Source organism: Heterocephalus glaber, unplaced genomic scaffold (assembly GCF_053883595.1).
Source record: "Heterocephalus glaber isolate CG9 unplaced genomic scaffold, H.glaber_assembly_v1.0 deba00001531, whole genome shotgun sequence".
Taxonomy (NCBI): domain Eukaryota; kingdom Metazoa; phylum Chordata; class Mammalia; order Rodentia; family Bathyergidae; genus Heterocephalus; species Heterocephalus glaber.
Genome location: NW_028258329.1, coordinates 19,489,913 through 19,512,002, shown reverse-complemented (window position 1 = coordinate 19,512,002; position 22,090 = coordinate 19,489,913). Strand labels below are relative to the sequence as shown.

Below are 22,090 nucleotides of genomic sequence, written 5' to 3'. Positions count from 1 at the left end.
TGCTGCATTCTGTTTGCCAGTATTTTATTGAGGATTTTTGTGTCTGTGTTCATTAGGGAGATTGACCTGTAATTCTCCTTTTTGGTTGGATCCTTCTCTGGTTTTAGAATCAGGGTAATGCTTTCTTCCAGGAATGAATTTGGGAGTATTGCTTCCTTTTCAATTTCATTAAAGAGTTTGAGGAGTAGCAGCATTAGGTCTCTGAATTTCTTGTAGAATTCAGCAGTGAATCCATCAGGGCCAGGGCTTTTCTTTGTTGGTAGTTTTAAAATTATATATTCAGTTTTATTGACTGATATTGGTTTATTTAGAATTTCTGTATCTTACTGATTCAGTTTTGGAATTCAAATGTATCTAGGAATCTGTGCATTGCTTCTATATTTTCCATCCTAGTAGAATACAGGTTCTTGAAGTAGGTATTGATGATTTTCTGGATCTCTGCAGGATCTGCTGCGATATCACCCTTTCCATTTCTAATTGGATGGATTTGAGTCTTTTCTTTCCTTTTTTTTTTTTGATAAGGTTGGCTAAGGGTTTGTCAATTTTATTTAATCTTTCAAAGTACCAACTCTTCGATTCATTGATTCTTTGTGTTTTCTTAGTCTCCATTGCATTAATTTCTGCTCTGATATTTATAATTTCCTTCCTCATATGAGCTTTGGGCTTGACTTGCTTTTCTTTTCCTAGAAGCTTGAGGTTCAACATTAGGTTGTTTATTTGAGCCTGCTCTGTTTTCCTGATATGGGAATTCACTGCTGTAAATTTCCCTCATAAAACTGCTTTCATTGTGTCTTGTAAGTTCTATTATGTTGTATTGTCATTATCATTTAATTGTAGAAATTGTCTGATTTCTTCTTTAATTTCATCTGTGACCCATTGGTTGTTCAGGATGGTGTTATTATTATTATTATTATTATTATTATTATTTTTGTACTGGTGATAAAATTCAGGACCTTGTGCTTGCAAGGCAAGCATAGTGCCTCTGAGCTAAATCCTCAGCTCAGGAGGGTGTTAATTTCCATGTGTTTATGGAATTCTTGTGGTTTCTTTTGCTGTTGATTTCCAATTTCATTGCACTGTGCTCTGATAATATGCATGGGATTGTTTCAATTCCTTTGCATTTACTTAAGCATGTTCTGTGAGCAAGTATATGGTCTCTTTTGGAGAAAGTCCTGTATGCAGCTGAGAAGAATGTGTATCTGATGTGGGGTGGAACAGTCTGTAGACATCTACTAAGTCCATTTGTTCAAAAGTTTGGTTCAATTCTAATATTTCATTGTCAGTTTTTTTGTCTAGTTGATCTGTCTTTTTTTTTTGGTAACAAGGATCGAACTCGGGACCTTGCACTTGCAGGGCAGGCGCCAGAACCACTGAGCTAAATCCTCAGCCCTAGTTGATCTATTTGTGACAGTGGGGTATTGAGGTTCCCCCATTACAATTGTATTAGTGCTTATATGATTTTTCATATCTGTTAATATCTTGTTTAGTTGAGTGCCCTGCTATTTGGTGCATATATATTTATGATTGTTCTATCTTCCTCTTGGATTGTTCCCTTTATCAAAGTGACCTTCTTTGCCTTTCTTAATCAGTCTTGGCTTGAAATCCACTTTGTCTGCAAATAGAATAGCTACCCCTGCTTTTTCCCAAGTTCTGTCATACGGAATATTGTTTTCCTCAATTAAATGTGTTTCTTGTATGCAGCATATTGTTGAATCTTGCTTCTTGATCCATTCTTCCAGTCTGTTTCTTTTGATTGGTGAATTGAGACTATTAACATTGATAGTTATTGATATGTATTGTCTTAACTCTATCATATTATTTTCCTGCTGTTGGCTTCCTTCTTTCCTTTTCTGTTTAATTTCTTGCCTTACCTTGTAGATTCATTCTGTTGGGGTTCATGGAGTTGTAATCTTTTTTGTCTCTTTCTAAAATATCCTTCAGAACACTTTGGAGTGCTGGTTTGGAGGTCATGAATTTCTTCAGGTGCTCTTTGTCATGGAAGAATCTTAGAGCTCCATCAATTTTTTTTTTTGTGCCAGGGATCGAACTTGGGTCCTTGTGCTTGTGCAGCAGGTGGCGAAACCACTGAGCTAAATCCCCAGCCAGCTCCATCAATTTTGAAGGATAGTTTTGCATGGTACATCAGCCTGGGTTGGAGGTTGTTGTTCTTTAGGGGTTGAAATACTTCACTTCCATCCCTCCTTGATTTGAGAGTTTTTGTTGAGAAGTCTGCTGTGATTCTGATGGGCTTTCCTTTATAGGTGATTTGTTTCTTTTCTCTAACAGCTTTTAATATTTTGTCCTTGTATTGAATTTCTGAAATCTTGAGTATTATATGCCTTGGGGAAGATTTTTTTTGATCATGGCTAATTGGAGTCCTGTATACCTCACTTGGAAAGTTTTCTACCATTACTTCTGAGAACAGGTTTTCTAATGTCATTTGCACTATCTCCTCCGTTTTCATTGACTCCAGTCAGTCTTTTGTTATTCTTAGAATCATCCAGCAGCTGCCGGATTGATTTCTTATGGTACCTTGCTATTTTTTATGAAATCTCTCTTTTCCTGATCTCTAACCACAATCCTATCTTCTATATCTGATATTCTATTCTCACATTGGCTCATTCTGCTGCATATACTTTCAGTGGAGTGTTTAATCTCCTGGATATCTGTTTGAATCTGTTTCATGGATTCCATTTCTTTCCTATGCTGGGCATTCATGGTTGCCATCATGTTCCTCAGCTCCTCTTTTTTTTTTTTTTTTATCTATATCTTTCATTCTGGTCACCATCTCTGTAGTTATCTGGGAAGTTACTTCTGCTTTGTTTTTTTCTAGAGCCTTGTTCATTTGCTTTTCTGCCGTTAGCACTTCATAGAGTCTAGGTGGGTGGCTTTCAGATTGTTTCACTTCATTGCGGCCTGGATTTGCCTTTGGTGAGCTGAAAGTCTGTGGGGGTTACATCTTATTTAATTGTCTACTCATTTTCTGTTTTTTAAAAAAGTTTAATTCCTGAGGTAATGCTTGTAAATTGCTTATGGCAAGTTGCTTTATTGCTAGTATTCAGAACCTTTAGGAAATGACTACTTCTCAGATGTGTCTTCCAGGTGTAGCTAGCTTTGGGTTTTGAGTCTGTTGCAGGATCCTACCTCTTCACTTTATCGAGGATGAGAAATTTCTGCCTATTTGGCCTAGCTGCCAGTTCTTTGGCACTGGCCTATAAGTTTTTCTTTTTCTTTTTTTTTTAAAGACCCTTAGGCAATGTCAGTCTTGATATACCAGGAGGAACAACTGATTAGCACAATTGTCACCTTGGCTAAAGTAGTACAGTGAACAATAACAATAGCATGAAATACAATCTAGAAAATAACAAATTGTAGCCCTTAGTATGGCATTTTTACCCTTAGCAGAGAAGATTTAAAAGGAGTTGGGGGGTAAAAAACAGAAATAGAAGAAGAGGGAGCCGGGGATTAGCTCAGTGGTTCCACTGCCCGCCTCGCAAGTGCAAGGTTCCAAGTTTGATCCCTGGTATTGGAAAAAAAAAAGAAGAAGAGGAAGAGATCAAAAGCAAGGCTAGAGGACAAACTTTAGGAAATTGGCGAAGAGGCAGGTGGGAAAGAGAAAAGGAAAAAATAAAAGCAAGAACAGAATAGAACAACAACAAAAAAACCCCTGAAAACTGTTCAGACAATCAAGAAAAAACTAAACAACTGGGGCTGGGGATTTAGCTCAGTGGTTTCGCCGCCTGCTGCGCAAGTGCAAGGACCTGAGTTTGATCCCCGGTACCAAAAAAAAAAAATACACAAAAAACTAAACAACATAAAACAAGAACTAGAAAGAAGGAAAAAAGAAAAGGAAAAAGAAAAAAGATTTTAAAACTCCAAAGCACCCAATTCAAGGTGTGTTTCTGCTGTCACTGTTAGGCTATGTGGGTAAACAGAGTCCAGAGCCAAATTGATTAATCTTAGCAAGCTAGCTGCAGCTTCATGGTGGGGTAGTGAATAATCCCAGCCAGCCTGCCCCTTTAGTTCCTCTGAAGTTCAGGCTTGTTTTTGGCTATGGGGCTGAAACTGGATTCCTTGAGGCTGCAACAGTCTATGTGTCTCCTGCTGGCTTGAACTCTGCTCCCTGACCTCCTGGTAACTTGAACTCAGCACCCGCACTGAGGCACTGGGAGCCACTAGATGGAGTTGGCCAGCAGCTGTTCTGAGTTCCGAGCTCAGTTGGCCCCTCTCCAACATGGCTGCCAGCCAATCACCCTCTCTTGGGTGAGGTCTGAACATGGATAACAGCAGCTACTGCAGTCTAGTTCATCTACTGCTCCGTTCCACTGGTGCATTTCTCTGTGGAGGCCTCTGGGGTTGTCTTTAGTCGCTGTGTGTCTGCAGGTTCAGTCCACCTTTCCCTCGTGGAGAGTCTGGGCTCTGGGAGAGAGTGCTGCTTGGTACTTCCCTCCTCTTCATTAAAGTCTCTCTCTTAAGTCTCTCTGTGGACTTCAGTTCTTGCCTCAAATCCTTCCTGGGTCCCAGGGAATGCCTTCCCTCCTCCTTTTTCTCCTTGCGCTGCTATATTCCAGTGTCAGGACACCAAATCTCGGAGAGTCTCTTTCTCTGCTGCTCACCCCTCTGCCATCTTCCTGGAAGCCCCATTGGTATTTTTTTTACTATGAATAATATGATTTCTTCTGGGGTTTTTTTGGTGGTACTTGGTCTGGAATCCAGAGCCTTACACATGCTGGGCAAGTGCTCTGCCACTGAGCTATGCTCTCAGCTGTTTTTTATTTTGAGACAGGGTCTTACCAAGTTACCTAGACTGGCCTTGAACTTGTGATCCTCCTGCCTTAGCCTCCTGAGTAGCTGGGATTACAAACATGTGCTGCTGTGCCCAGCTTTCTTACTGTTTTTTTTTAAGGAGCATTTTGTATACTAGAAAACGTGGGCATTTATCTTGATCTGAGTTATAAATATTTTCCCAGTTTGCCACTTATATTTGACTTTCTTTATGATGAGATTTTTTTTCATGCAAATATATAATAATTTTTATGGATCAAAATTTTATGTCTCTTATTGCTTCATTCTTGTCATAGTTAGAAAGTTGTCTTCCTTTGTGTCTTGTAACACTTTGTTCCTTTATTGTTTTTGTTGTACTGAGGATTGAACCTAGGGCCGAGTACATAGGAGGCAAGTGTTCTACATCTGAGCTGTATCCCTAGTCCTGTGTCTTCATTTTAAAATTTAAAATCTTTGATTCATTAGGACCTCATGCTAATGCTGGCTGAATGTTTTCAGTTTGCTGGACAGTTATTCCAACACTGTCTCTTGAATAATCTTTTCTCTACTAACTTAAAATATCACCTCTGAAATGTACTAAACTCTCATTATCTGTTTGATTATATTTTGAGACTTCCTATTCCCTTTTGTTGATCTATTTATGTACCAGTATCATAGTGTTTTAATGAATTATTGAGGCTTTATCTTGCATTTTAAACATCAGATAGGATTAATTCACTTTCATGCTACTTCTCAGTAGTTTTTCCAGGCTATTCTTGCATTTTTTTGTGGGGGGTACTGGGGATCAAACTCAGGTCCTTATGCTTGCAAGCATATTTGTTTTTCCAGATGAATTTTTTTTTTTTGCTACTGGGGATCAAACTCAGGACCTTGCACTTGTGAGGTGGCACCACTGACAGATGAATTTTTAAATTGGCTTGTTAGGATCTTTTGAAATTTTTATTAATGTATTTTTATTAGTATGTGTTTGAAGGACATATTATTGTGAGGAGTTTGTACATGTACATAACACATCTTAATTCTTTTTTTTTTGTCTTTCCCCATCCTTTCCTGTTCTAACTGTTAATTCCCTTCCCATTTGAAAAAGCTTTATTTCCATTTTTCCTTTGATTCTTTATTATTATTATTATTATTATTATTATTATTATTATTATTTGAGATAGGGTCTCCCTATGTAGTTCAGGCTGGCCTTGAACTCTTGGCAGTCCTCGTGCCTCAGCCTCCCAAGTGCTGGGATTACAGGCATGTGCCACCACACCCAGCTTGATTCTTTTTTTAATCCTTTTCCTCTTCCTTTCCTTCCCACTCCATCTCTTGTTCCCCTTCCCATTTGAAAAACATCTCTCTACTTCCCATTATCTATCCATTATTTTACTTTTTATTTATATTTTGGATTTCTCATATAAGAGAAACCATGTGATATTTCAACTTGTGTGTCTGATTTATTTCACTTAACATCATGGTCTCGGGGTATATCCATTTATCTACAAATGCCTCAAGTTTATCCTTTATGGCAGAGTAGCACTCCATTGTATTATTAGAGTCTTTTTAAAAAAAATCGTGGTAACAGGTTTTACACCATGGAGTGATGTGATTAGATTTGTGTTGTAGAATATTATGCTAGCTACAGTGTGGAAATTATGTTAAAGGAAGCAAGAGTAGAGACAAGAGGACCAGTGGCAAGGTTGTTGCAGTTATCTAGGGAGAGTGGCTGGGTAGATGGAGACCTGAGGGCTGTGGTGGATATGAGAGATCTGTAGAAGGTCAAGATGATAAGACTTTGGTGCTGGCTGAAATGGCAGAGCAAGGGGAAGAAGTAAGTGCTCAGGAGTGACTAAACTCTGTTAGGCATTTGAGTGGTGGCATTCTCACAACTTGAACACACAAGCCAGGGCTGGTTTGGAGAAAGATGGCAGCTTTGGTTCTATAGGTGTTGAGTATAAAATGCCTGCGGGCAGAGCCACAAGTCATCCAGTGGGCTCTGGAGAGATCTGAGCTGCAGATACAGTTGTGTGACAGAGACCTGAAAACCCAGAGCATCAGAAGGATGGTCAGGACCTTCCAGAGTCTGCAAAGAAGTCTAGAAAGAAACATCAGAGAGACCAGAAAACGGAAGCCCAAAGAATATGTTTAGAAGAGAACAAATTGTCAGTAACTGCAGATTATTTCAAGAAGTCAGGGAACAACAGTTGCATTTGGATTTGGTAGCAAGGGAAGAATATGGTTACCTTGGGAAGTTTCAACAGAGCAGAGGTGGGAGTGGAGACAGCTTCAGCACCCAAGTGTGATGTTTAGAAAAGGAGAGACGGGTGAGGAGGAAGAGAATGACACATCAAGACTGTTCCTGTGACCTCCCCTGCCCTGAGGTCACGCGGAGAGGTTTGTTGGTACGAAAGTGTGCATGGGAAGAGCCAGTAGAGGAGAGGAGGAAGATGGTTACCATCCTGTTGTTCGAAGGATAGGTGATACTGAGAAGACTATAAGGGCTTAGAGAAACTGGCCAACATGATCTGCCTGGAAGTGAGTAATCTACTCAGTGTGGGTGTGTGTTCCCTGACAGTTTTGACTTCATTTCGTTGAGTGCTCTAATATTTGTGTTGAGTTGCTTAGAGAAAGGATATCTATGACATTGCAATCAGGCATAGGAAATGGGAGATCAAGTTTAAAAACAAGGTATAGTGGTGTATTAATACAATAACCATTTGTGTAAAAAAGGAACAGAAGTGATACACATTCATATTTGCTGTGCACATTGTCATCTGGAGGATTTGCAAGAAGCAAATACTCTGGTTATTCACTGAGTGATAGGAACTGGGTAGAAGGGAAACAAGAGCTAGAAGTTGCCTTGCTACTAACTTTATATTTTTTAATTTGCTAAAACTGTAAAAGTGTTACTTATTAAAATAACTTGATCTAAACTGGTTGGTTGTCTTTAAAAGTGATGTTTTCATTGGGACCCCAGTTTTCTTTTTCATCTGTTTTTTAAGACAGAGTCTCTCTATAGAGATCAGGCTGGCCTTGAACTCACTATGTAGCCCAGGCTGGCCTTGAACTCAAGGGAGTCTTCCTGCCTCAGCCTCCCAAATGCTAGGATTACAGGCACCCGCCATCACACTGGCATGGCCTCAGTTTTCATAGTCACTAATGTCTCTAAGTGTCCGTGATCTGTTTTTCCGCATCCCGGAGCCTCCAAGAAGTGAAACCTTGCTCAGTGCCTGTGAGGTATGAGCCATGCCCTTTTCTCTACCCTCCCATCCCAGAGACCAGCAGCGCTGGGGGAACAGTCATGGATCCTGAGTTGTGGAGAGGACTGTGGCTGGGAACATCCTGGTACTATTAGGTGCATGACTGAATGGGTTTTTAAGGCTGGCTTATGGAGAAGGAAGAGAGGAGGAAGATACTCCTTTTCCTGACTTTGGCTGACAGCTCACACTGGCTCTCTTATTTCCAAAGGTTTTTTTTTGTTTGAGATAGGGTTTTGCTATGTAGTTCAGGCTTACCCTGAACTCACTGGCCTTAAACTCAACTGCAATTCCTCTGCCTCAACCTCCCAAGTGCTGGGGTTACAGGCATGTACCACCACACTCAGCTTCCAGTCCCCCAAATGACACATGGCTGTGACAGTTAATCCTGTAACTTCTAGTCTCCTCATTACCATCATAAACTATTCCCAGGGCCAGGGATTTAGCTCAGTGGCATAGCACTGCCTGCCAAGCGTGAGGTCCTGAGTTTGATCCCTGGTACAAAGAAACCCAAAACAAAACAAAACATAAACTATTCCTAGAAATGCTGCAAAATCTTAAAATTTTCCCTGAGAATTAACAAGTAAAATATACAGAAAAAGGAAAAACAATTATAAAAGCATTTCCCTTTAAGTTTTATTGTGGCTTTAGAGTAATATCTGAATTATTGCAATGATTAAACATATTTTAGACATATTTACTTATTTATTTACTTGTAGTTTTTTAGACAGGGTCTCACTATGTAGCTTAGACCCATCTTGAACTCTCTATGTAGCCCAGACTGGCCTTGAACTCCTGATCCTTCTACCTCAGCCTCCCAAGTGCTGGAATGACAGGTGTGTGCCACCATATTTTACTTTTAATCTCTAGTTTTTATTATCCCATGCTGACTATATACTTCCACTACAGAGCATGGAAAGAATACAAAAAAGTGACTTTACAATATTGAATCTAGGACTGGGAGTGTGGTTTGGGAGCTTAGCATGCACAGTGCTGTGGTTTGATGCCCAGCACTCCAAACAAACAAAAACACAAGAGCAGAGCAAGCAAGTAAAAAACACTGAAATCCCACAAAATAACAAAGTCCCAAATAAGTATTTCTCCTTGTCCATTTTAAGTGTACCAAGTAAAGAAACTCTCCAATTTGAGGAATAGGGTTAGTTAGGACTATACTAGTAATGGTGCCTAACTCCGAAGATTAAAACCCTCGGCCGAGCTGCCCATGCCATCCTTCTGGAGACTGAAGTGGCTGCTGAGCCACCGTCTCCTGGCTGGAGTCCTCACTGGTGAGGGCTTCTGAGGAACCTGTGAAGATCAACCCTTTGCTCTATTCCTGGAGGTTCAGTGGCTCCAAAGGCTCTGTGGGTGGGTTCTGGGATCAGAGTGAGAACCCTCTTTGCTCTCTCTCATCCCAGAGCAAAGCTAGTGGAGGCTGGGCTGCCAGGGTTGCCCTCTAGTTTCGGCCAAGAAACTGGGGCATGTCCATTTCTTGCCAAGGAGGGAACCTACTGAGATGGTCAGGCACCAAGAAGCTGTCGGTGCTGCCCGGGCCTGTGCCACATTAACCCGTCCTAATAGGCCTAGGTAGTTTGTGGCACACACCAGCTCTCCAGTGTGGTGGAGCAGTCACTGTCCCTCTGGTGTCTGTGGGCTGGAGTAGGGACTTGCAGATAGGAACAGGTTCCCTCCCTACAGGCCTTGCCAAGAGAATGCCAAACCAGCTTAACTTTGTCTCTAAGCAGGTAACCAGAGTCAGTTCCAGCTTTGACTCAAATTCAACAGGGAATCTGGTTCCATGGACCAAGTCTTCTACTTTTGGTAGCCTGGTTCCTTATGGGAATGAATGATCTTTTGGTGATGAAATTTTGTTTTGGTACTGGAGATCGAACTCAGGACCTTGTGTATTCGAGGCAGGCAGCGGAACCACTGAGCTAAATCCCCGGCCTTATTGGTGATGAATTTTTGACAACTTCTCATCTGGGTTGAAGCCCAAGAGATGCATTGGGGACACTGTAGTTCAGTGTGGAGCAGAACCTACCTGAAGCACAGCTGTATGAACATCCAGTAACCTGCTGGGAACGCAGTCTGTTCCCATGTTCAGAGGGATATAGTGGCTGCTGGGTGGTCATTGGTGAGGATTCCATGTGGTTGGCTTGGCTGACCCGGAAAGCTGTCCCTGCTTCTGTGGCTGTGTGAATCCAGGGGAACAGGACACTGTGTCTTCGCGTGAGCAAGAAGCCAGACGGGGAAAACTACTCCGTGGTCTTTTAAATCAAAAACAGGATGTGAATTTTTTTTTTAACCCAACATGCTTTATTTAGAATTACCATGTGTTATTGTATCTAAATATTCCAGATTATTCTATTCTTTCCAGACATTTTTTCTCTGGTACTTTTCTAGCACCTTTGTGAAGTTATACACTTAATCTCCTTTAAAGACTTCAATAATCTGGGAGTATAAAGCTGTTTTGATGGCCCCACAGTTGAAAACTTTGCTTTCATCTCTATTTTTAGCTTGTGGATAGAACTCACTGTGTTAAAGCTGAAAAAAGTACCTTTAATTTGTTACAGCATCTTTTAAATTAAATAACTAAGCTTTTCATTTGCAAATTTAAAATATATCCCAAGGTAAAGAAGTGAATAAAGAACTCCCATGTATATGCATCACTAGTTTAAATATTTTCAACGTTTTGCCATTCTTGTTTCATCTGCCCCCTCTTTTAATCTAAATTACCAATCTATCCTAAACTCGGTGAAGTGTCTTACCAGGTTTAATCTCAGCGGTCAATCTGGTGTGATTCAGAATGCACTGGGGCTGAAGAAAAAGAGGAACGGAACGGGCCCCTTGCTGTCTCCTGCACCATTTCCTAAGGCAGGGGCTTTGGCTCCTTTCCTCCTTGGCCCTCTGGGCCCTGAGATGCTTTGGCTTTCCCTCCCACCCCTCCACCCTCCTATTTAGCCTCTGGGTCTGGCCCCTCCTACCCTGCCCTGTCTCAGCTCAAGCCTTGGTTTATCAAAAACCAATTCCTTCCACAGTTCTTTCCATTGCTGTAAAAGAAGCAAATGAATTGCCTCTGGAGGAAGTCAGTGGCCAATCTCACTTAACCTGACCAAGTGCCTCCAGTCAGCATCAGTATCAGAGAAGAGGAGCTCTGCTCTGTTGGGGGCCCCTCACCAGGCAGAGATGGGGTAGAAACAGGCAGTTTAGAACGTGTCCTCCTCTGGGGGCCTGGGCAGCAGGCCCTGGAAAGACAGGAAAGTGCCTTAGCAGCTCGGGGTCTGCATTGTCCCACACTATACCCATGGTCATCCCTGAGGACTTTATTTTTTAATTTATTTTTATTTTTATTTTTTGGTACCAGGGATCGAACTCGGGACCTTGCGCTTGCTAGGCAGGTGGTGGAAACATTGAGCTAAATCCCAGGCCCAGAACTTTATTTTATGATGGAAAATTTTAGCTGTACAGAAAAGTAGAAAGAATAGAACAATATAGCCATCACCAGTTTTAATAATTATCAGCATTTGGCCATTTAAACTTTACTGGGGATCAAACTCAGGACCTTGTGCTTACAAGGCAGGTGCAATACCACTGAGCTAAATCCCTGGCCCTGGCCATTTAAACTTTTTGATCAGGGCCAGGTAGGTAGTTAAGCAGTACAGCACCTGCCTGGCAAGCTTGAGGCCCTGAGTTCAATTCTCAGTACCAAAAAAATAAAATAAAATAAAAAAATAAACTTTTTGATCATGCATTGTAATAGTAAAAAGGAGTTTGTATCCCCAATTTGGGTATGTTGTTTGAGTGTACATTATATACGTATATCACGTTATTGTATTTAAATAGAAAATGAAATGGGAATAGAACTTGTAATCTTTCCCTACATCTTACACTCATCTATTCACCCTCTGGGGGACACACTCCACTGTGGAGCCTGCTTGTTGGAACCCACTGTGTGACAGACACTGTGTGAGTGTAGGAGGCAAGATGTGGAGAGCAAGGTCAGAGATGTCACTGCTCACAGCCTGCTCAGCCAGGGAAATGTCACCCAGCCTCTCCAGGCAAGAAGCCTTGGGGGCTCTGCTGAGACTCTGCCTTCTTTTCCTCCATTTCTTTCTGTATGGGAGCCCCCCAGTATGAACTTGAGACCCCACATGTGGGGCATGCTTTATGTTTTATTTCTTTCTTTTTTTGGTACCGGGGATTGAACTCAGGACCTTGTGCTTACAAGGCAGGCCGCAGAACCACTGAGCTAAATCCCTGGCCCTGCTTTGTTATTTCTTATTTGACAGATTATTTTGCCTGGCCCTCTGTGATTGTGCTGACTGGTTGGAGTTTGACCTTAGCTACCTAAAACAAAACCCAACCCCAAACATCTATTATCAGTGTCATTTTCTGGAGTAATCTTTGAGCTTGGTTCGCCTAATTAACTTTCCTTCCCTTTCGTATATCATTTGAAAATAAGGACTAGGAAGGAGCACTACAAAAGACATCAGCATGGTGACAGTCCCAGTGTTCATTGATAAGGTGGGCACTTGCACCTCCTCTGGTCCACTCTGCCCTTCTCAGGTCTTTCCATTCCTTGGTGCAGGGCTTAATGGGGCTCCTGCAGAATACTGGATCCCAAAGTCAGTAGACCAAAAAAGGCTCAGTCTCTATTCGAAAAAAACTTATCTATCCAGTAGTTCTGGTGCTCTGAGAGCCTAATCAGCCCTGCAAGACTAGACCAGAGGCCTCCCAAAATCGAGCAGCCCTGACCGGTGACAGGGAGGAAGCCTGACTTGGCTCCCAGAATACTTGGGAGATTTACAAGAGTTTTGGGAGCTGAAGACCCATCCTCTGGCATCTGTGGCTGGCTGGCTGTCATCAGTAAGCAGGAGCTGCAACCAGGCTCTGACCCTGCAGCACAGAGCAAAGGAAGCCTGGGTGGGGGATATGGGGAGAGGTGTCCCCTGGAGATGTGTCAAGTATTTTGAAAGTAAGCTCCCTCTACTCTCCATATATATAGTGTCTCAACCAAACTACAAAGTTCTTTTTAGTTCTGCTCAATTTATCATGTGAGATTCAAATGGCTCCCTAACAAGGAGCCAAGACAGTGAATTAACAGGATCCTCTTCATCCTTCAGGGTCTTCCGCACTTCTTTCCCTTGTGAGGGGAGCACACTGTGTTGGTGCTGGAGGTTCTGGCTGTTGCTGGAATGACCTCCTGCGGGATTTCCAAGAGGTTACTTTTGTCTACCTCCCCAATAAAAAAAGGTGCCCACAACATCGTCTGTTAACCATGGCCTGCATATAAATAAAAAACCCTGCTTACGGAACCTGCAGTAATTCCTGATCTTGTTAAGTCTCTACTCTTCCCCATCAGAAATTTTTTCAGTACCCAGGGCCAAATTGTTCACCCTATTGCCAGGAACTAATGAAATAAACTGAAGTCAGGTGTGGTGGCACATGCCTGTAATCCTAGACCTCTGGGAGGCTGAGGCAGGAGGACCACAAGTTTGAGCCTGCCCTGCGCAGCTTAGCTACTTAGCAAGACCCAATCTCAAGACAAAAAAGGGTTAGGGGTGTAACTCAGTGCACAGACCCTGGATACAGTCCTCACTACTACTACTACAAAACCACAACAAACAAACAAAAATGAAAAGATGCAAATCAAAGAACTAAACAGCACCCTGGGTCATGCTGTCTTGCTCAATCACAAGTTTAAGTGTAACCTCAGGGACAAGCATTAACACATCCCCTCCAGTTCTTTTCTACCATCTACTTTCCACCAGATCCTACTCCACCAAACTCTACTGGGGAAGGGGGGATGGGCAACAACGACAACACACAAATGTGCACCCAAGTGGACAGGAATTTAGAATGATTGGAGTAGAATTCACTTGGAAAGAAGGAACCATAGTTTGGCTAGTAAATCGTTTTGGGACTGTTAGCTAACTGTTTATGAAATATTAAGTTGGATACCTGAATAAAGGAGATTACTGGATTCAACATCAAGCTGTAGGTGTGATGTTTACTGCAGTATCATTGGATATCTTTCCAGGGCTGTTAAGTCTTTCTTTAAATCTTAGACCTTTTAGATACATGAGAACATAAAAAAATTTAAAAGGAATTTTGTTGTTATTTTGTTTGGTGCTGAGGCCTTGTACATGCTAAGCATGTGCTCTACCACTGAGCTAAATCCCAGTTCTGTGAAAAACTTCATAAAATATTTTCTTTTGTTTATGTCAGTAAAATCTAAATTCCTCTTAAAACCTCAAAAATAATTGATTTTGTTTTTGAGACATGGTCTCACTATATATTCTAGACTGGACTTGAGCTTACTTGTACCTCAGGCTGGCCTCAAACTCTCAGTGATCCTCCTGCCTCAACCTCCTGTGATTACCACACACACCTGGCAAGTGTCAGACTTGTCAAAGGAACAATTTATAGGTTTAATCCTGATATATAAAAATTCTTTTAGAGACTGGGTCTTGCTTTGTTGCCCAGGCTGGCCCAAAATTCCTGGGTCAAGTGATCCTTCTGCCTCAGCCTCCTGAGTAGCTGGGACTCAGGCATATGCCACCATACACAGCTTAATATGTGTGTGTATATGCAAACACATAAGTATGCACATATATACATTATACACATATATGTGTAGGTATATATAGTATTTATATGTTTTTTTTGTAGTTGTGACTATTAAGCTTAATTGTCAACTCCATTGGCTTGGGAGCTGCCTGTGGTTTAGTAAAGTGCCCTTTTGGGTGTGTTTAGGTGGGTCACTGATGTATGACCCTGAGAATTATATCTGGTCCCCAGCTTCCTCTCTAGCTCCCCTGCTCTACTTCCTGGCTGCTATGAACTAAGCATCTTTGCTCTCCCACACCACTCTGCCATGATGCTCCTGCCTTGGAGCCAGCTGACCGTGGACTGAATCCTTTGAATCTGTGAGCTAAATTAAATCTCTCCTTTTTTTTTTTTTTTTTTTGGTACTAGGGATTGAACTCTGGTCCTTGCACTTGCCCAGCAGGCGGCGAAACCACTGAGGTAAATCCCCGGCCCAAACCTCTCCTTCTTTAAGTTGTGGCTGTTGGGGGTTGTGTCCCAGTGATGGGAAAGCTGAAATAATAAAGTGGTGCTAGGGATCAAACTTAGGGCCTTGCATGTGCTAGGCAAATGCAATATGGTTTTAAAAACTCAGTAGAACCTCTTACATGCAAGGTTGTTATTTGGTCATCTTATTTGCAGTTAGAAACCCATGTTTCACTTGAAGCTATTTGTAAATCACATTTTTTCTGTTTTTAATAACTTTGTATAGAAATATAACCTTAAGCTACAGAAGAGTATAACTTGACTTTTGACATATTTATTGGTCAGCTTTTCCGTCGTCGGGCCAAAGTACCTTCTGGGTTCCCCTGAAAACAAGACCTAGCTGGAAAATACTAAGCCTTGAAAGCTAGAGATCAAAAAGCCAGCTCTTATCAGCCTATCCTGGTCTTCCTTGCCTTACAGAGTAGCCACCAACCAGGAGAATAGTGAGGGCAGGTCTCACAGTTCATGGTCAGCCTGCTCCAAAGCACAAACATCGTGGTGAAGGAAAGCTATTGAGCTCATGGGATCTGGAAAACAAAGGGCAGGGGAAGAGACAGAGGAAGGGGCTGGAGACCAGACACAGTCCCCAAGGTCACATCCCTATGACCCATGTACAAACGCTGTCCCATAGATGTCTGGGAACAGCATCAGACAGCTCAGGGGAGACCAAGTATGTACTCACACACCAGGATGGCAGGGGCAGACAAAGGAGGAAAAATGTTAAAGAATTTCAAATGATGGTCCAAGCATTCATTGTGGGAGAAATAAGAATTCAACTGAAATTTAGCTTTTTATTTGTTTGGCCAGCTTAGTGGTTTTGATCCTGAAATTGTGCTTCTCAGGGTCTGCAGGCAGCATAGGTCTTCATGTGGGCCCCTGGGCACCACAACAGGAAGGGATGGAGGCTGGGAACTCGTGGTTAGTGACAGCCTAAGATAACACAGGGATGGCAGCAGCCTGGAGCGCAGGTTAGCGCCAAGAGGCTCGGGCAGGAACCTCGGCAGGCCAGGGCTGGCTGCTTCCCAGGGTGAGGTGATTGCTGAGCTGAGAAAAGACTGGCTGGTAACCCAAGGCAGGGGAAAGGTGAATTCTGGGCCTGCAGATGGCTGACAGGGTGCTCAGGGCACAGATGACACTGACAGCCGAACACTCTAAAATGAAGCAGGATGTGTGAGTCTCCTGGAAGACACAGACATGGATTTCCAGGTGAAAGTCTAGAGCTCCTGGCAGACACCATCCCCAACAGGACCTAGATCACCACGCAGTCTTGCCACTTTCTGAAGCAGTTCTGGTAGTCTTCTATCCTGAGTGTCTTTATGAGCTGAGATAAAAAATATGGCAAATGCTGCTGTAAAGTCTCATCTAACAGAAAGGCAGGCTTGTAAAAACGTTGTGGTGAGACCTCTTCCACCTTATTCACTGGACCTGGCACTTCTGGCTCTGCCCCAAAGTCAAAATGACTATGAAAGGTAAATGTTTTCACTGGTGTCTGATTTTCATGCTCTGATCTGGGGTAGGGCTTTTCATACTTCAGGCTGGACTATGTAGTCCAGGCTGGCCTCAAATTTGCAGTGATCCTCCTGCCTCAGCCTCCTGATTGCTAAGATTACAGGCATGAACCACCAGGCCCAGCTTGTATACTAAAGATGCCTCTACTCTTCATTGATGTCTGGCTTTCATGTTCTGACCCAAGATAGAGTTTTTCAGATCCTGAGCCCTGAGGCCCTCCTAAAAGTATGTATGAAGGTATGATTAAAAACTGTGGTGACTTTTTAAAAAATTATTACAGTAAAAAAGACATTGTCATTGATCTCCCCTACAGTACTCCCTTTGCTTCTAACACATTTATCCTGTCATTCTTGGCCCTTTCTAAAGTTGTTCTGGAGGTCTTCTTTTGTGAGTGTCTTAGTTGCATTGTTGTGGCTTCCTCCATGTCCTGAATTGATTCCAAATGTTTACCTTTTGTGGCCATTTTTACTGTGAGGAAGAGCCAGGTGTCAGGTGTTGCATGGTGCCAGATCTGGTGAATAAGATGGGTAAGGATACACTGCAATGTTTTAATTTTGCAGAAATTGCTGCAAATGTAAACTGTAAACTACTTCAGAAAGTAGCAAGAATAAAGGGCTAAGTGTGTTTGAAGTGAGGGGGAAGAATTTGAGGGGGATTAATGGCAATGTGTTTTTTACTGTTAGAAAATTCTCCACAATTAAATGTTCACTGTATTTTTTGATCAAATTGTGTGGGTCCCACTTTGCAGGCTTTTTTACCATTGTGCCTTCTTGCTGTCCTTCCAGAATAGTGAGGGTTCCCTCTCAATGCATATCTCTCTGCCATCACTATTCTGTAAACCAGCCTTGCCACAGTTGACAACTAATCCAATGACGCTGGGACCTTCAACTGTTCTCTTTCACTTGTATGTCAGTAGCTTCTGGACACCTACCAAAGCTGTCCTCATGTATCTTCTTCTGTAACTGAGGCTTCTGAAGGCGCATCTCCTGTTCAGGGCCGGGTGTAGGGTAGAAGGTAAGGCATGTCCTTGTAAGCCAGTGACCACTGCAAGTCACATGACCCATTCAGCTTTTTTTTTGGTACCGGGGATTGAACTGGGGACCTTGCGCTTGCGAGGCAGGCGGTGGAACCATTGAGCTAAATCCCCGGCCTATTCAGCTTTTTTTTAAATAGCCATTTGCCTATGCTATAGCTGTTAGAGGTGACATGGTGTGAGCAACAGGTGGGACCTTGTACAGAGTTAGGTCCTCTGAACAGACTTTGTGAGGCTCTGTGTTCTGAGGAAGCCCCTAACAATGCTGCTCCTCTTGAGCACAAAGGGACTCTGCAGGGTGACCTTTAATATGATGCTTTCCAGTATGTCACAACCTGGCCATCCACTCTTCCTCCCAGTCCCTAGGTATCCCTAAGTCAGAGCAGCTTCACATACATGATTTCATTTTCCCAACAAGCCTTCCAAGGAGTTAGAGCCAGGCATGGTAGCACATGCCTATAATCCAAGCAATTGGGAGGCTGACCCAGAAGCATCGCTGAGTGTTCGAGGCCAGCCAAGGTCAGCCTGAACTACACAGAAAGACCCTGTCAAAAGAGAATACACACACACACACACACACACACAGAGAGAGAGAGAGAGAGAGAGAGAGGGAGAGGAAAGTTAACAATACATTTTTAAATAAAAGAATTTCAGTTCTCAGTGAATAAGAGAGTGAAAGTTGGTAGGAGTAGGGGAACCATGTGTCTGTCTAGAGTTTGGAACGCAGAGACTTAGACCACTGTATTGCTGAACAGCTTCTTCACTCTTCACTCTTTTTCTTTTCTTTCTTGCGGTTCAAGAGATCTAACCCAGGGCCTACTCATGGTAGGAAAGTGCCCTACCACTGAGCTACACCCTCAGACGTGATCTCATTTTTATTGTATTGTATTTCTTTTTTGGCATTAGAGATTGAACCCAGGGAGCATTGAGCTACATCCCCAGCCTTTCTTTTTTTTTGAGACAGGGACTTGCTTTGTAGTTCAGGTTGGCTCTGAACTCACTATGTAGCCCAGGCTGGCCTCAAACTTTCAGTGATCCTTCTGCCTCAGCCTCCCAAGTGCTGGGATTACAGGCGTGTACCACCATGCCTGGCGTCCAGCCCTTATTATTTTATTTTGAAACAGGAACTAAGTTGCCCAGGCTGGCCTTGAGCTTGGGATCTTCCTGCCTCAACTTCACAAGTAGTTGGGATCATAGACATGCGCCATTATGCCCAGATAGCCCTGGCCTCTTTTTTTTTTGGTACGGGGATTGAAGTTAGGACCTTGTGCTTACGAGGCAGGCATGGTGCCACTGAGCTAAATCCCTGGCCCCAACCCTGGCCTCTTTACTTGCCGTGCTTCTCTGGCTTAACAATTGCTCCAGCTCATTTGTTGAGCAGGGCAGGTCTCTGTAAATTGAGAAGGCTAAAGCTAAATACAGTTAGAGTTGCATTAAGATCAAGTACTACAGGGACAGAGTTGTGGCTGCTAAGGTTGTGCCATGGTGAGAAAGAGAAGAAAATACCAAATGTCAGCAGAGGCAGAGATTACCCCCTACCCCCTCTCCCAGTCTAAGTAGCAATAATAGATTTGAGCCAGCAAAAGCTCATACTAAAGAGACAGTTGTTAACAGAAAATGCAGGCATACTAGTAAGACATTTCAAGAGCTCTCTGCTCTGGGGACCCCTTTTGAAGACCCTCACCTAGAGTCCCTGTAAGCTGGCCTCCCAGAGCTAACTGATAATGACTGTTATCTATGATGCCTCAGTGAAATTTTTTATGTTTCAAGTACATTTAAGATTATTATAGAGGGGCCGGGGATTTAGCTCAGTGGTTCTGCCGCCTGCCTCGAAAGCTCAAGGACCTGAGTTCGATCCCTGGTACCAAAAAAAAAAGATTATTATAGAAAATACATTATATTGATATATTATATTGTCTTTTTTTCTTAGCACAAAGACATCTGTCTCCTAAAATTAATTCTATACTGGATGATGGTCAGGTTTCTGACAATAAAATATGCTGTGGGCATGATCCTGTTGATTAACAAAAGTATTTCCATATATTTGTTTTTGTATTAATAGTAGCTGTTTATTTTTATATATTCTTAAGTCATATTTCCTGAAATATAACATATGAGCATATAAAATCATTAAGCAGTTCATACCCATTCATTCAGCATTCATTACTGGGGTCCTATAGAACTAGAATTATAAAAGAATAAATTTTATATGGAAGGAAGTCTAAAGAGTATATAATATTTGTGCCAGGCAATAATGTGGTTTTTGTTTTTATCAGGATAATTTTTTAATAATTTTAAAAGTAACACGAAGTAGTGATTTTGTGTGTGTGTGTGTGTGTGTGTGATACTGGAGATTGGACAGAGCTTCGCAAAGGCAAACACTCTGTCACAGGGCCACATCCCAAATCCAGTGATCATATTTTTTGGGTGTTCTTAAAAAGTCAATCTAAAGATATATTCGACATCATTCTTATTTCAGAAGTAAGTTAAGAGTCCTTCTTCAAGATGTATACCTTTATTATCAGGTTTGAGATTTAACAAGCTTTTTATTTTGAAAAAATTTCAAAGCTTACAAAAATGAATAGTGAATTTGTGTATATGCTCTCTTAAATTCACTAATTGTTAACATTTTGCCACATTTTTTGTTTCCTTTGTATAATTTGTGTATATATGTTACATTTCCTCATTTTCTGTGACTCTTGTGGACAAGGAACTCTATTTTATAATCGTAGCCACATTATAATGCTCAGATTAAAGAAATTTAAATTGACACATTATCATCAGTCGTATAGACCAGTGGTGGCCAAACTACAGCACACATACCACAGTGGGCTGTTTGTATCGTTGAAAGCTCTGAAAGGTTTGCCATCATTGATATAGACCGTATTTGAGATTTGCTGACTATGCCAATATCATCATCAATAGCATGCCATAGCTCTCTCATCTCCTTCAGTCTATTTCCTTGGGATTGTTTTTGCTCTTGGTCTTTTATGGTTGATATTTGGAGAGAGGATGGGCCATTTCTTTTGTAGCTATCCCTCAGTGGGGGCCTGTCTAATGCTGACAGAGTTCCTACTCTATTAACAGTGCTGCAAGCGTCTCATTGCCTCATTCCTGGAAGCCCCTGTCCTCAGTTTGTCCCATTATTTTTTAGGCATTTCAATTTTTCACTCCCTCGAATACTGTACTCTTATTATCTGAGACTGAATCCAGCTTACCTATTATACTGATCTTTTTCTTTTAGCCCAGAAGTTTTTCCTTGCTAAGATCTCTTTATTTTTTATAAGTTTATAAATTCGGATTATAAAAACAGATGGGAACTGCTAAACTAAATTAGCCTAATGAAATAAGAGTGATTCCCAAATCCAATATGGTAAAAATCCATATATGTTTAACAAAGAAACATTAGTGATAAGTTGGTAGCTAAAGTATAAAAGTATACTCAGTCATAGAAAGCTAGCTATTTTATAAATGACTCAACTTAAAAGAAAATTTGTTTTTAAAAGTTTGTATGCTGATCGAATGTTAATTCACTGGATCTATTCATCTCAATATAGATATATTATATATATCTCAAAACATCACATTGTATACTGTAAATACATACAATTTTTATTTTTGAGTTATACCTTAATGAAATGGAGAGGGTAGAGAAATACCTGTTTTCATATATTTAACAAACACATCTATTACATAATATTCTATACACATTGCCCAGTTATGTGATATTTAGTGGTCCAACCTAGAATTCATCTCTGACAACCATAAAGGCAGCCCTTAATGATGCAGTCTCAAAAATGTCAAGAATGTACAGCAAGCCCTATTGAACAAAGGATTTTGGATTTGTTTAACCATGCACTTATCTCTAATGCGTTTGTATTTCTATTTGTACCTTTGGGAAACAATGAGTTACATGTTTTCCACGCACATTTGGGTAATGTCCCTTTTCTCCTCCTTAACTCAAGGGTTGCAAACTCAGATGTCTTACATTATGAGTCAGTGAAGTGATCTGGGTGTAAAGTATTAAAAACAAGAGAGTGAACCTGGGCACAGTGGCACATGTCTGTGTCCCAGCTACTCACAAGGCTGAGGCAAGAGGATTGCAAGTTTGAGTCCTGCCTTGGCAACTTAACGAGACCCTATCTCATAATAAAAATTTAAAAAGGACTGGGGGTGTAACTCAGTGATAGAATGCTCGTCTAGCACATGTGAGGCCTGGGGTTCAATCCTCAGTACCAGAAAACAAAACAAAACAAAACAGAACAGCAAGACAAGTGAGTGTCCCATCTCTAAAAGCAGCTGTTGTTGTGTGGGAACGTGGACCAGTATGGCCAGGCTCTTCTAGCTTTTCCCTAGGAGCCTCAAATCTGAATTTTAACATTGTGAATCCAGCCAAAACTTTTAAAAGACACTCTACACACTGAACAGATTGCCAGTTTATTTCTATTTT

At 41.7% G+C, this 22,090-nt stretch overlaps 1 protein-coding gene across 14 annotated transcripts in view; it reads left to right on the top strand.

The window, feature by feature from the left end:
• Window positions 1-22,090, top strand: part of Crtc3 (CREB regulated transcription coactivator 3) — a 116,102-nt gene that overhangs the window by 50,663 nt on the left and 43,349 nt on the right. For 7 of the 14 annotated variants that reach the window (XM_087188433.1, XM_087188440.1, XM_087188432.1 and 4 more), the window contains exon 3: window positions 15,003-15,053. The exons of the other annotated variants lie outside the window; for them this stretch is intronic. In XM_087188433.1, the coding sequence (XP_087044559.1) occupies window positions 15,003-15,053 (51 nt within the window). The remainder of the gene's footprint in view (window positions 1-15,002; window positions 15,054-22,090) is intronic. 14 annotated transcript variants of the gene reach the window in all.